At 41.3% G+C, this 14902-nt stretch overlaps 1 protein-coding gene across 1 annotated transcript; it reads left to right on the forward strand.

Moving 5' to 3' along the window:
• Positions 1 to 229: 229 nt before the first annotated feature.
• LOC127342001 (transcription factor MYB3R-1) lies at positions 230 to 9516 on the forward strand. The gene is made up of 12 exons (XM_051367944.2): positions 230 to 495; positions 1197 to 1368; positions 1455 to 1509; positions 2175 to 2232; positions 2869 to 2963; positions 3069 to 3172; positions 4070 to 4198; positions 4941 to 6639; positions 6936 to 7135; positions 7833 to 7917; positions 8187 to 8399; positions 8984 to 9516. The coding sequence occupies exons 2-12, from the start codon at positions 1253 to 1255 to the stop codon at positions 9116 to 9118; spliced, it is 2889 nt and encodes a 962-aa protein (XP_051223904.1). The 5' UTR covers positions 230 to 495; positions 1197 to 1252; the 3' UTR covers positions 9119 to 9516.
• The last annotated feature ends 5386 nt before the right edge of the window (positions 9517 to 14902 follow it).

The following is a 14902-nucleotide window of genomic DNA, read 5'->3' on the forward strand; positions in this document are numbered from 1 at the left end:
TTCGCGCAAACAGACATTTTACATTAATTGAGTACCTTTTATTACGTATACACAAAGTCGAAACGGCACGCCGCTATTTTGGCGTGTCGCTAGAATCCGCGCTCACGCCCGTCGCGTTTCGAATGTGCTGCATCCTTGTATCGAAGAAATGACTTTGATCTGTCCGTTCATATGTGATCCAAGGGCCAGGAAAGAAGTTTCCGAATTCTCGAAACACCTGAAATCTCCCCCTCTCGCCATTTCAAAAACCGAACTGCCCTCTCCGACCGCCTCGCCGCGGCCTGTCCCCCTCCTCCGCCCTCACCCCTCTCGAGACCACTCTTCACCGGCGGCGGCCCCCTTCCCTCTTAGCCCGGCGGGCAGCGCATCGCTCCTCTCTACCGATCGACGGCCTTTCTTCCCCCTCCTGGCTCCTCCTCCCGGGTGTCGGCAGATCTGTGCGGCGGCGGCCGTCTTCGTCGGCGGCGCGCCCGGCCGGCCGTCGTCCCTAACCTGGTAAGTCACTGTACTCTCCTTCAGTAGATCTTCTCCTTCCCGGCCCACCATCTTCTCCGAATTCGGGCGGCCACTGATTCTGTGAGTAGGCCAAAGTGAAGAAAAAAAAGGAGCTCCTTTTGAAATTTGAACGGCAGGTTGTTCTGTTGTAGCCTGTAGATTGAAAGTTCGTAGATTTTAGACAAGGGGCCTCCTTTAAAGGTTAGATTTTGTTTCGTTATCACAATGCTACTGCCCCGCTATCATTTGACAAGCACCATGGTTTGGGGCCCGTTGGTTCTGAGACTTGAGAACGTTTAGTGTTGGTCTTCGGTGGGAATATTGTTCAGTTTCAGTTTTATGCAAGGAAACCTATGGCTGAGATGTGAAATATGTTTAGAAATTTTGAGTATACCGACCGTAAGTTGCTGGTAGGGGTAAGTTTGGTGGACATTCGGGGAGGGGACTGAAACCTGAAACTATGTTGAGTGGATCTGTAATGCAGTTCAATTTCATTGCGGAAATTAGGGGCAACTTCCTGATATGATTTTTGTTTATCCGCTGTTATAATTTATACTGCAAGGTACATTTTCCATGTTTTCTAGTTTAGCATCAAAAATATGTCTGACTGTCTGTGCAACATAGCTTGAAGCAACTCCTCAAATGCCTCGCTGAGGCTTGGCAGTGTAGTGATTCTGATTCCTGAGTATAATGATTCTTAGATCCCTTCAAGGCTTCTGCTACAGAGAGGGGATTGAGCACACAGTATTCACTTGTGATGACAAGTGATAAAGGAAAGGCTTCGAAGAAGGCTGGAGATGCTTCTGGACAGCCATCTACTCCTCAAGAAGGGAAAGTCAGCAATGAGCCACAGAGGCAACGGTCGCTCAACGGGTAGGCACTAACAGATTTCTGCATAAAAATGTTTACTGTATACTTTTTTTTCTTTTTCTTACGGTTCTCCGCTCCTGTACCTTTAGGAGGACTACCGGCCCCACACGACGCTCAACCAAAGGAAATTGGACACCTGAAGAGGTATGCCATAGAGTCAAATATTGTGTCCAAATTGTTGGATGGTGAATGAACATTTGAGAATAGTTAGGATTGATCAACATAACATATGCATTATGTGAGAAACAATTATGTTGAACACCCTGGCCCTTGCGTGGAGGCTTGAGTTGTCTCATTGGGTGGTTTAGTCCCACAGTCGTAGTAAAACTTATTGGAACTCTCAAAACTGCACAACTTGGATTAACCCATGTACAAGAGAAATAATGCATTTCAAAGTCTTATAGTATGTGTTTTGCAACTAGTGTGATAACTGCTTGCATCTTAACCCAAACGGAGCCTAGCAACACTGCGCAACTTGGATTCACCCATTTATAAGACAAATGATACACTTGGAAGTCTTATAGCATGTGTTTTGCAGAAAGATTCTTGCAACATGTAGTTTCCTGCTTTATTCTGTCATATATTCAATTGCAATTCTGTTCCATGCTATGTTATCAGCAGTGTGTCAGTCATGTTTTTGCAGGGCTATATTGTATATGTCTCTTAGTGCCTCACTGATGTGCGGGTGCTATTTAATCAGCATCATGATGCATAAGTCATTAAGTCCAAATATAAATCTGTGGCATATACAAAAAAAAGTTTGTTTGCTGACACTGTCTAACTTTCACATGTGTGCTATTCAAATGCAGGATGATATATTGTCCAGAGCAGTTCAGACTTACAACGGGAAAAATTGGAAAAAGATAGGTACTTTCTAAGGATTGATCCATACATGTGCAAGACTATGTAGCAACGCTACTAGCTTACTCTTCATGATTGTATTTTCTTTGCATCATAACTTTTCTTACCTCTGTTGAATGCCTTTATCACTATTGCTATATTTTTGAAGTGCATAATCATAAACAGGCATCTAAAATCCATGATCTATATCATCTTAAGTGTTCCTTTGCTGGGGGAAATAGTAGGTAAGAACCCCACAATGTACACACGAGTAAGTCAAAAGAATGGACATCAGGGTATGCACCCAAATTTGTAGGCACATCAGGGTGTGTGGATGCTGAACCCAAATTTGTGTGTATCGTGTTTCAACTTTCGAATGTGGTCTATGTGTTTTTCATTAACATTATTGTATCTACGAACACTGCATTTTGTATCTTTCTATTCGCTTTTATTGCTTTACAATTAGAGAATTGATTTTTTCGAGGCCCTGGAGGATGATCCTTCCGTTATCTAAAAAAAGACACTGATTTTTTTTTTTTGCTTTGTTTGTGCTTTCACTCATGTTTCTCTAGTCTACACACTTTTTCCCTTTCTTAGTGGGAGCACATCCCCTTGTTTTGTCACAACTTCAAGCATTGACACAATAATCTTTTACTTTTCCAGCGGAATGTTTTCCTGATAGAACCGATGTACAATGCTTGCACAGATGGCAGAAGGTTCTAAATCCTGAGTTGATCAAAGGGCCATGGTCCAAAGAAGTAAGTCCCCCTATTTGATTTGTTTTCCTTTTCAGCTTTATTTTGTAAACGTTGACTGGTTGAGTCTTTGTATGCCCATATCAATTGGTTCTTTCACCTTTTCAGGAAGATGACATCATTGTTGAGATGGTACAGAAATATGGTCCAAAGAAATGGTCAACCATTGCTCAAGCTTTGCCAGGACGTATAGGAAAGCAATGTCGGGAACGGTATGGCATGAACCTTTCACTTCATCATTCTTGCACCTAAGAACTTTTATCTTTGCAACTATAGTATATATGACGTAATGTTGAACAACTGAATGTGAACAGTAGGTTTATGTAGCATCGTGTTGCTCTGTTGCTTCTGCGCACCAGTATTGTGATTTTATAAGACACATGAATAATGTAATTCCTGATGCAAGTGATACACAGCTCTCCTATAAACTCTCGGTTAAAGAATGCAGTAATCTCAACAACCAATAATGCAAGGTTGATTTTACAGAACCCCAAAGTCTTAGTATTCATCTTTCAATTATCCGTGTGATTCTACTGTTAATCCATATATCGAGTTCTGGATAAAAACGTTAATGAAATAAATTATAAATATAAAAATTAATTTCCTAACGTAGTAATGCTAGCACCAAGATGCTAGCTAGCAATACCAGAATTCAGGATAGCTGATGTTATAATTTCTGACTCACCAAGCCTTTTGGGAAAACCAATAAAAACTAAAACAGTTTAAGTAAAGTATTAATATTTTATTTACAGTTTTACATAGTACGATTATTAATCACTTACAATTTTATTTCTTAGTGAAAGTTATTATTTTGAGCTCAACAGAACAGCAACTAGAATACACACTACAACTTTCATATGCTAGTAATGGTATGTTTTCTTTTACTGTGTTTTCTAATCTCCATACATTCAGTAGACATATATCGATGCCTGGCATGCCACCTGTTAGATTGTTACTGAAATTTTGGTAGTTTAACATGTAGTCTTTTGTTAAAGAAATCAAGGGTGGTTATTCTAATTATGCATGTGCATTGACTTTAATTGGTAGCCATCACTAATTCATGATGGAGTATGGACCCTTTAATGATGGACTATCTTATCTGTAATTAGGTGGCACAATCATCTGAACCCTGGCATAAACAAGGATGCATGGACTCAAGAAGAGGAAATTACGCTCATACATGCCCATCGAATGTACGGAAACAAATGGGCTGAGTTGACAAAGTTCTTACCGGGAAGGTAACTGAAAAATGGTCCTTTTTATGTATGAGCTGCTGGGAAATATTTATGTATGATGTCATGATGAGCCCTGTCCTGTAAAACTTATTTTCTTCCCATTCCAGGGTCTATATCACCATCCCAGATGAATTCCCAAACTTTTGGGTTCAGCATCCACACACCCCTTTTGTATTAGCCATCATTTGTAAGATATGGTGTTATAGTTGGGAAAGATAGTACCTAAAAAGGAGAATAAGTAGTTTGCTTTTGGAGAATAAAAGTAGGGTATAGATTCCATTTAAATGTGAAACCATTGCCACTGCAGTGCTCTCTTTTATTTTCTATGAACAATTTTTTTTAATTTGTAATAGAATTAGGGCATAGGTTCAATCAAGTAATACAAGAAGCAAATAGAATGTGAAGTACGTAACGTGTATTCCCTTTATGGGCATACATTCCTTCATATCATTAGATTCGTATAGTACAGCCCCAAGGCCATTTTGTATTATTGTTCTGATCACTCAATAGAGAAAGTGATAGGCCATTTCCCAAATATTGAGACACAATACGCTGGGTAAGCCCAACTGCATCTTTGATGCATCTTTTGAGCTATAACATCCCTGCCTTCCGTGATGGCTTATGAAAAAATGTGGCTGAGCTTTAAGTTACTGACTTGCTATTGAATTACTACTATTCAGCAAATAATGATTCCTTTTAGACTACTGAAATGATTGAATTTCTAAATTTGTGTTTCCTGTACCAGGACTGACAATTCGATAAAAAATCACTGGAACAGTTCTGTAAAGAAGAAAATTGATTCATATATGTCAGCAGGTTTACTTGCTCAAGTCTCGTGTCTCCCACTTATTGAACACCCTGCGAATTTTAACTCCTCACCGGCGATGACCCAACAAAACAGTGAAGATAGTGGCAGCAATGCTGTCAGGGAGGTTGAAGATTCATCAGGGTGTAGTCAATCGTCGTTGGCCATTGTTTCTTGCTCACAAGTGCAGAATGGAAATTCGGCCCTGAGCTCTGATTTACAACTAAATGTTGATCCCAGCAAGATAGAAACACATGATTCTCAATCTCTTATGTGTGAGGAAGCATGCTATGCTTCCACCGAGGGTGTTGCATCTGCTTTGTCTGAGGTTCATTGCCATGTTTCTTCCTCCGGATTTGCTTCAGATAAACACTCACAACAGGAGTTTGCTCAAAGAATGAATTTCGAGATGGAAATTGATGAAGCACCAAGTAACTCTGTGTTTGTAGATAATCAGACAATCTGTAGCACATCGAACAATGATAGATCTATGTTACAGTATGAGATAGCACCAGATATGCCTATCTCAGTACTAACAAGCATTTCTGGAGCTGAGGAAAAAGTACATTACATTTCTGAGGCTGACTTCAGCAGTCCTAATTGTTTCAAACCAGAACTTTGGCAAGATATTTCCTTCCAGAGTCTTCTTTCTGCACCTGATATAGTTGATGATGATTCTTTTTCAAGACTAGGTCACCAGTCAGATGCATATTCCTCTAAAGAGGACACCAATTTTGGGGCACCACCCGAACCATCACATGCATCAGATCCGTCCAGTCTGATGGTGACTGCGTATGGCCAGGGTCCGATGATGTCATTACCACAATCTCTTATCTGTTCAAATGATTTGTCTGATGCACCTGATGAAGAGTCGAGAGAGATGCCAGTTTCTGGATCAGAGATGGTTGTATACACGCACGATTCTCTTGGTGATTCTGAGCAGCCTGCTAATCATGGCAGCAGTGGTGGTGGACATGATGCTTCTGCAATTATTGAAAGGATGCCGGAAAATGGGGACAAGCAGTTGACTGATGCTGAAGAACCACCATTGGCACAGAGTGAGGCTGCATCAGATGGAAAGCAAGATAAGGGAGCCCTATTCTATGAACCTCCTCGCTTCCCAAGCATGGATGTTCCATTTGTCAGTTGTGATCTTGTAACTTCTGGCGATCTCCAAGAATTTAGTCCCCTTGGCATTCGTCAGTTGATGCGCTCAACAATGAATGTAACGACTCCATTGAGATTGTGGGGCTCCCCTCCACGCGATGAAAGTCCTGGTGTTGTGTTGAAGAGTGCTGCCAAAAGCTTCATAAGCACACCATCTATATTAAAGAAACGACCAAGAGATCAATCATCCCCGACTCCAGATAAAAGAATTCAGAAAAAATCCGAGACTGAAAAAGATCACACAATTGCTACCAAATCCCTTTTTGGCACTGATCGATCTACCTCTTTTCAATCTCTGGAGAAGAAACTTGAATTTTCTTATGAAAGCAAGGAATTTTTTTGCGAAACAAGTGAGATGCCAAAAGATGGACAAAATGCATTGAACAGCCATCCTTTCGATGAGCATGCGAGAGCGGAACAATGTTCCACTTCAAATAAGGTCAATACTAAAGATGATCTTCCAGAAAATTTTGTAAGTACTTTCAAACCTGTTTTTCAGTTGCACTTACCCTGTTAATAGTACCTTATTGTAGAACAGGTAGTGGTTATATAGTTATTGTGAAGTGGCAATAGGAGTGGGCAAAGTTACTCCAGTAAATTTAGCTTTAAGCTTCTTCAAAGGAATGTGTTTCGGATTAGCAAGTACTCTAATGATGTCATCATACATGGCATATGTGGCGTTGGATATAAAGACTGGGGCAAAACGGCGTACAAGTTTCCCCCTTGACCAGTTGACCTTGTTCTTACTTATATTCTTGTTCTGTGCAGCAACCTTCAGGTGTTCTTGTTGAGCACAATGACAATGCCATCCATGATCATGGCGCAAATGTCATGGATCAGAAAATGAACACAAATCCTGAAGCTTTATCTGCCTGTAAGGAAAGAACATGTGCTAAATCAAAGTCCACAGAACTCATTGCTGAGAAATCTTCACCTTGCATTCATATGGATTATGAATATGTGAACATGTAAGATTTCACACTATTCTCCATCTCTGATGATTTTTGTACTTTTCAATCGGTTTGTCTTGGGTTGGTTGCTCATAGTATGTGAGAGTTTAAGATGTAGCAGGTCTCATGGCAACTGATTGTTGGGGGAATGATTGTTTTGTCCTGATCTGGTTACTAGCAAACATCAATACTGAATATGCAACCCTGTATAATTATGTAGAGTTGTGAAATCCACTAAATATAAATTTTGAAGCTGGTACCTGGCAAGTGGTCATCATTCATGTTAAACTTTGTTTGTTGCTAGACAACTTAATTAGTCTGAAGATATAGATTTACCTAGATACTATTCTAGTACTACCCCCGTTCCAAAATGTAAGATGTTTTGAGCCTACCAAAACGTCTTACATTTTGGAACAGAGGTAATATTAGATTTACAAGTGTAAAGATTAATACTTATCTGTGAAAATAGAAGATTTGTGTAAGTGCTTCCATTTTTACTCTGAACTTGCATATCATTTGCCAGATATTTTGATCTATCTAGACTATGAAGATAATATGTCACTTATCAACTAACTCCCCTGCTTGGATTAGCATCTAGAAGTTAATATCAACTGTCAAAGAACACATGGATCTTTGTAATGAAGAACACAATTATGGTAGCAAATTGGCAGTCAGTTTGTTCTTTTTGCTAATTCTTAATCGTTGGTCTTGTCAGATTGGCTGATACCCCTGGTGTCAAAAGAGGATTGGAATCTCCTTCGGCTTGGAAGTCTCCTTGGTTTATCGATATGCAATATAAGGTACGCTGAGCCTTGACATTAGTTTTCTTACAGCCATTCTGTGTCATATTTGGATGAACCTTTACGACCAGCATGTAATTTGATATCCCATATTCTTAATCCTTAAATGAATAAACAGGGATGTGAATCATTATCCTATATTTGTAGCTTTGCACTTTTGAGTTGGTGCATTAGAAGCGTTTTTTTTTGGTCATGTATTACTCTCCAGAAGCATACTGTTTCCATTCTATGTGCTGATATCTTTACTTGTGCCTATATGTTCTTCACAGGGGTCCTACTTTGTCAGCCCAGCAGATACAACCTACGATGCATTAGGATTGATGAAACGGATAAATGTGCAGAGTGCTGCTGCTTTTGCGGATGCCCGTGAGGTCCTGGCAAGTGGCAGTCGATGTGACAGCAAAGATTTTGATAAGGAAAACAAGGAAAACATAGATGCCGAGAACGAAACGGGGACTAGCAAGACACAAACAAAAATCATGGTGCGTTCAGTAACTGGGATATTGGACTTCTGTTTTTAGGAGACATAATTTTTTTTAGAACGTACCATAATTTGAATGTTTGTCGATATAGCAATAACAAACTTATGTGGGAAAATCATGGTAATATGATTGCTGTAGTTGGTCAAATCATCCTTAGTTTTCCTAGATACACTCCCTCCATGCCAAAATGTAGTGCGTATGAGAATTTTTAAAGTCAAATGACATGAAGTTTGACCAAGTATGTAGGAAAGAATATCAACATCTAAAATACTAAATCAGTACCATTACATTTCTCATGATGTATATTTTCGTATGGTATACATTTGGTATGTTAGATGTAGATAATTTTCTCAAAAAACTTGGTCAAAGTTAATATTGTTTGACTTTTTAAAAATCTTATATGCACTACATTGTGGCAAGGAGGGAGTATGTAGCAATGAAATATCTTGTGTGGGAAAATCATGGTAATATAATTTTGACCAATTTTAAACAAACTAGATCGAGCATCAAACACCAGTCTGTATTTGATACTTCAAAACCTGCAATATCATCAGTAGTTCTAACTCCAATCAACAACATTGCAGGCTGAGGCAAGAGTCCTTGACTTCAATGAGTGCGCCACACCAGTAAGAACAGCAGGCAACAGCGTCGGCAGCGGCCTGTCAAGATCTCTCAGCTCTCCCATTCCTTCCTCCCACCTCCTGAAAAGTTTGCGATAGGGATACACCAGACCAGAGACATTCTTTGATAGCGCGTTACCAGCATGTACATGCCTCCTCGTAAATCCCAACACCCAATTGTCCTCTTGTTCGCTGCTTCTGTTACCCTTGTAACCTGTGACTGGGCCGCTGTTCGGCATGCAATTTCAGCCCTTAAAGGATCCCCAGACTGTTGAAACCTGTACAATTTAATTTATATATTGTTAATATGTGACATCCCAGACCCAGACTCTCACTGTCTTAGTGAGTCTGGTAAACGGGACAGTTTTGAGCTCGTCTAGTTATACATTTGCAACTTGTTTACTTTTTCCTGGAGATTGAAATCCATTTTTGGTACCAGGTTTGGGTACAATATCTATGTACAGTTTTATCTATGATCAACTTGTATTTTCATGTCATGCTAGACCATGAGAAACCAATTGGAGCATGTACGCTTGGCAGCTAGGCAATAATCATATCTGAACCTGCTTCTCTGCATGTACATTGTGTGGGCAGGAATTATAAGGATTCCTGCCGACAAGTGATCGCAAAAGAATTCTACTGAGGCCTTGTTTGGCAAGAGTGTATATAAAAGTATTTGAGAGTATTTTTTCAAGTGTATTGGGTGAAAACACTCTTGTCACCCAAAACACCTTGTTACACTACAATCCTCTTCCTCACAAATACTCTTGTTTGATTATCTATTTGGCAAGCGGGTATAATATTCTACTCCGTACATAGACACGGGTAGAGCTAGCCAGCAGCAACTACAAATTCCTCAAGTTCTCGTGCATAGACACGGGTAGAACTTAGAGTCGTGTACATCGGATGAACCAGAAAAACGCGAGCGTCAGCTTTTTCGCTTCTCTGCGCCGCCGGAATCGTCTAACGAGTTGACGAGTGGAAAAAACGCGAGGTACCCCGAGCGTTTCGGATACACTCCTACCCGACGGGTTTTCTGGGTTTGGCAGAGTTTTAGCCCAATTAAAACCTGGTTGCCAAACGGCCCAGGACGTGTTTCTGAGTGTATTTTATTGCGCCGGGAAAAAACACTGAAATCCACGTGAAAACCTCTCTGCCAAACAAGGCCTGAGGGAGTGTGGCTTCTCTCTGATGGTGACATGCAGCTGCAGTGAGTGACGCTCAGAAACAGGAGGTTGTGGTCAGCGATAGTGGGTCACTCCACGAAGTGCTCGGAGACGATCAGGAAGGGGTGGCTCTCGCAGCGAGCTTAGGTGCTTGGCCTTGGCGGGAGAGGCGAGAGCTGGGGGACAGCGAGGTGGTTCAATCAACAGTTCAACTCATTTTCAAACTTATCCCTCTGAGATTTGTCCATGGGCTTATGCCCAAATTTCACCGTTCATCAAGGCTGATGTTTTTCTTGTCATGAGCATGGGCAGGATGTATGTATCGAGTGCTCTTGTCATTTGTGTACTGCCGGTATTTTTAAACTCAAAACAACCCATGAAAATATCTGAAAACAATGCGTTGATGTCCTATGTCATAGAAATTCAGACCCGAACTAAACAAAAAGGCAAATTCATATGTAAATATCTCTCCGTTAACTGATTCAATATAACTTTATACTGAATCAGAGTCAATTAAAAGAGAACGGAGGAAGTAGTAGTTAATTTAAAATGTGTTGTCAATTTGGCTCATTATCACTATTATCGCTGAATTTGTCTTTTTGTTTCTTGGGTTATAGATTAGAGTCTAGTGTCAATCTTTTAGGTAAGATTTGTGAAAGCTTAGCTAATTTTTTTGAAACATTTGTGGAACTTCATTCAATCCTTTGTGAAATATTGCTCCCTATGTTCTTAAATACAAGGTCATAAACTCATATTTCACATACAAGGAAAACAAAGTCTACTAATAAATGGCATGATTAATTATGTGAAAATGCTCTTGTGTTTCAGGTCAATTAGAGCATCTCCAGCCGCGCCCCTCAAAACGCCCCCCAAAGAATTTTGGGGTGTGCTGGACAATTTTTCGTTCACGCCCTAAATGCCCTTTTCGTCCGGCGTGGCCCAATACGGTGTCCGGCGCCCCGAGCCCGTTCCCGGTCTACAGGGGACCCTCCGGGCACGTGTAATATCCTAGGATTATGGACGATCGAGGGGTAGAATTTAGAAAGGGTAGAATTTAGAAAGGGATGTGCATTGCATTGTAAAATCTGGGGAAATTTCGCGCTTTATTGAAAAGTTGCATCTTAGGGGGGACAAGTTTCTCTCTCGACACCAGTTAGGGTTAGGGTTTCGAGGGTACGATAAACTTGGACCTATCTAAACTCAACTTAGGGTTTTGATAAGAGAGGGGAATAATCCACCTTTCAACTTAAGTTGCATGATTGAATTCAAACAAGTTATGTTTGAATCTCAAATTCAAACAACAATTAAGTACATTATAATTCAATAATGGATAATTCATTAAACAATTGGATAAATCAAGAATATAAAATAATAGAACATATATTCAAAGCTCATTAGAGAAAACTTGAGCTTTATTGATTAACATACATGATACATTGTCATTACATTATCCAATTGAATTATAAATATTACAACACATTACAGAAATGAATAAATGAAAATAAAAGAAAATGAAATAATTACAAATAATTACAGATTGCTAAACTAGACAAGTAAACCTTTAGGGAATTCTTGATCAACACATGTTGGAGATCATCTTGATCATTCACTTGATCCCTGTAAATAAACACAACACAAAGAAAGGAAAATTAGGCCAAGTGGCAATGCCACTTGGCAGATTAGTGAAAATAAAGGTTAATTGGAGATAATATCAAAGTCTGCCGAGCTGAAACATGCCAAAGGATCAAGTTCCAAGCAGAGAGCACACATGCAGCTCACATGGATAGCTGCATGCTCTCCAACACACACAGACCAGGGGAGAAGTACCCAGGACATGCATTGCTGTCGACCAAAGGAGCAAGGAGAGGGGCAGTATATAATATTTTCACAAGCAAACCCTAGGAATCCATCGACATGATCTTCAAGGGTAAGAACAACAAGAACAGTTAGAACAGGAAGAACAACACAACCATCCAAAACCATCCAGAACAGTTCCACCAAGGACTGTTGCTGTAGAGCAAGCCAGGAGAAAGTCATCACAAGCTAGCCAGGAGGAGTAGGGCAAGCTTAAGACCTCAACCAGAAGCAAATCCACTACATCAACACAAAATCTATGAGCTGGAGTGAGGTATACACAGATGAACATGAGCAAACATCTGTTTTGCTCATTAATAAGAATATGCATCACACACAAGCTCAAGGGTAGGATTACCCTATGAATATCATCATCTGGTGATGAACCACCAGGTGCTGACAAAATAGGAGTAAGACAGTAGGTTTAATCCCAGGGAGATAATGGTTAGAACCAAGTGTATCACCACTAGAGCTAACCAATAGATCCAACAAGGATTTGATGCACTACTAGCTAGTCCAACTCACCTAGCACCAGTAGCGGAGCCAGGATGCGACGACGCCCCAGGCCATCTTCATACTACAGTGCGCTACAGTAATGCTACAGTGCGATTTTTGCTACAGTGAAGCTTACGTTCCTCGCTCACGCCCCGGGCCAAGGCTGGTGTAGCCTGGGGCCTGTCTCCGCCACTGCCTAGCACCTATTGGTTCACTAACCATCAGACAAAGAGACAAATTCTTGTCTATTCATATTTTCAACAGCAAAGGCTACTGGAAATCCAACCAAGGATCAACCAGCAAGCATATGATAGCCATAGCAAGCCACAGAGGGGGAGCTACCCTTGGACAGCAACCAGATGCTGTCAGGGCCACCTCAAACCCACAAATCATCCAACCAAGTCACTCCATCATTACCCAATAGGGTTCAGAGTGAGCTAGGGTCCCCAACCAATGGTTGGCATCCCTCTAGCACCAATTTATCAATTAATATATAGGATCATCACTGACACAGTTCACCTCATTTATCTATTTAATCAAGAAAGGCTATACAGATAAATGAAATACATAAGTAAACAGTGGCCTAGACACATGCAAATGATCCAGAGGATCACTGCAAGCATCAACAGATGCTTGAGCAAGCAAAAGCATGCACCAGTACATGATAGGGTGTCACCCAGACACAAGGAGAAGCACCAGTGAGACACAAGCCATAGATCAGTAGGCAACCAGCAAGCAACTGATGCTCATATGATCATCAGGACATGCCAGAGCATGCAAGTGCATGCTAGAGCCAAGCCTAGCACCAATTCATGGATCAGATAAATAAAACAGGCCACAGTTAAGCAACAATTGCATCACAGATAATTATATAAATCATTTATAATTGTATCCAGAAGCACACCATCAAGGGATGGAGCTATCTAGTCAACAGACAAGCTCAGCAGAGCTATGCCATGAAGCAGAGCTCAAGGAGCACCACACAGACAACACTGGCACTTGCTTCAAGCAAGGATTACTCATTGTAATCAAGCCAGGGCAGGAATTATCAACACATATACTCATCCAGTAACAGCATAAGCTAGAACATAGAATAAACATCATAAGTAGGGCTGCAGAGTAAGCAAGAACATAGAAGCAGCATCACAAGCATGACCATTGGGGTCAGGGCATGGTAGGTTAGGCACACAGCAGCAGCACACACTGCAGCAGCACACACAGGAGCAGCAGCATATGGCAAGCTAGGGCAAGCATCACGCAACAACACACACAGGAGTAGGAGCAACACACACATCAGCATGATACAACAACATCACCACACCAGGGATGCAAAGACGTCCAGAGGTAGGTGGGAAGGAAGAGTAGACGAGAGAGAGAGAGAGAGGATGAGGAGCACATATCGGGGAGGCAAGCGGTCGACACGGCCATGGCGACCACGGCGGCACACGCCGAGCACACGACGGTGCCAGGCCTGGCCAAGCCACGCCACGACGGCCACACGGTACCCCGAAGCACCACCATGACGATCCAAGACCACCATGGCGCCTAGGATCGTCGGCACCACGAAATCGCCGGTGAAGACCGAAGCAGAGAGGGTCGAGGACGAGCGAAACAGGAAGCGAGGGTCAAATCGACGCGGACCACCATGACCTCCGTCAAACGGCGAGTCAGGCGCGACCCATCTGGTCGCCGGAGACGGCCGGAGGAGGCGGGGATAAATCGGCGACGCCGGCGGCGACAACGGGATCGCAGGAGATTAGGGTTCGTCGAGGAGGCGCGGGAGAGAAGTGGTGCGAGCGACCGAGTGGGTCGGTTGGACCCGGGCGGGTCTAGCCCAACCCACTAGGCTCCACTGACAGGTGGGCCCGAGGGGCAAATTGGTAATTTCCAAATTACCTTTAAAGAGAAACTTTGAACAAATTTAGAAAATTGAAAAGAACTCTAAAAAAATAAAGAAAAATATGAAAACCACTTAAAATTTTATTCTCTATCCAAATAAAATATGTAATATAATTTTAGAGACAGAAAAATTGGAACCATTATTTAATTCAAAGATAAATAAAGTAATAAAGAATCATTAAAAATAAGACATATATTTTTAATGATTAAATAAGTCCATAAATTCAAAAGGACTTTAAAATAACTTGGCAACATTCGAGGTTACTATTTTCACTCTTAAAGAGTAATCATAAATGATTCTTATCCGACACCTCCGACATGAAATAACAAAACACCGGGAAGGGGGGAACCAAACCCTAAAAGTGAAAAGCATGCATATTTGATTCTTTAACCATTGCCCTTATCGGACAATGATGCTATGTTTCAGAAACAGAGGACAAGGGTCAGTCCACACCATCCAACTGCAACA

The sequence above is a fragment of the Lolium perenne genome, chromosome 3 (assembly GCF_019359855.2).
Source record: "Lolium perenne isolate Kyuss_39 chromosome 3, Kyuss_2.0, whole genome shotgun sequence".
Taxonomy (NCBI): domain Eukaryota; kingdom Viridiplantae; phylum Streptophyta; class Magnoliopsida; order Poales; family Poaceae; genus Lolium; species Lolium perenne.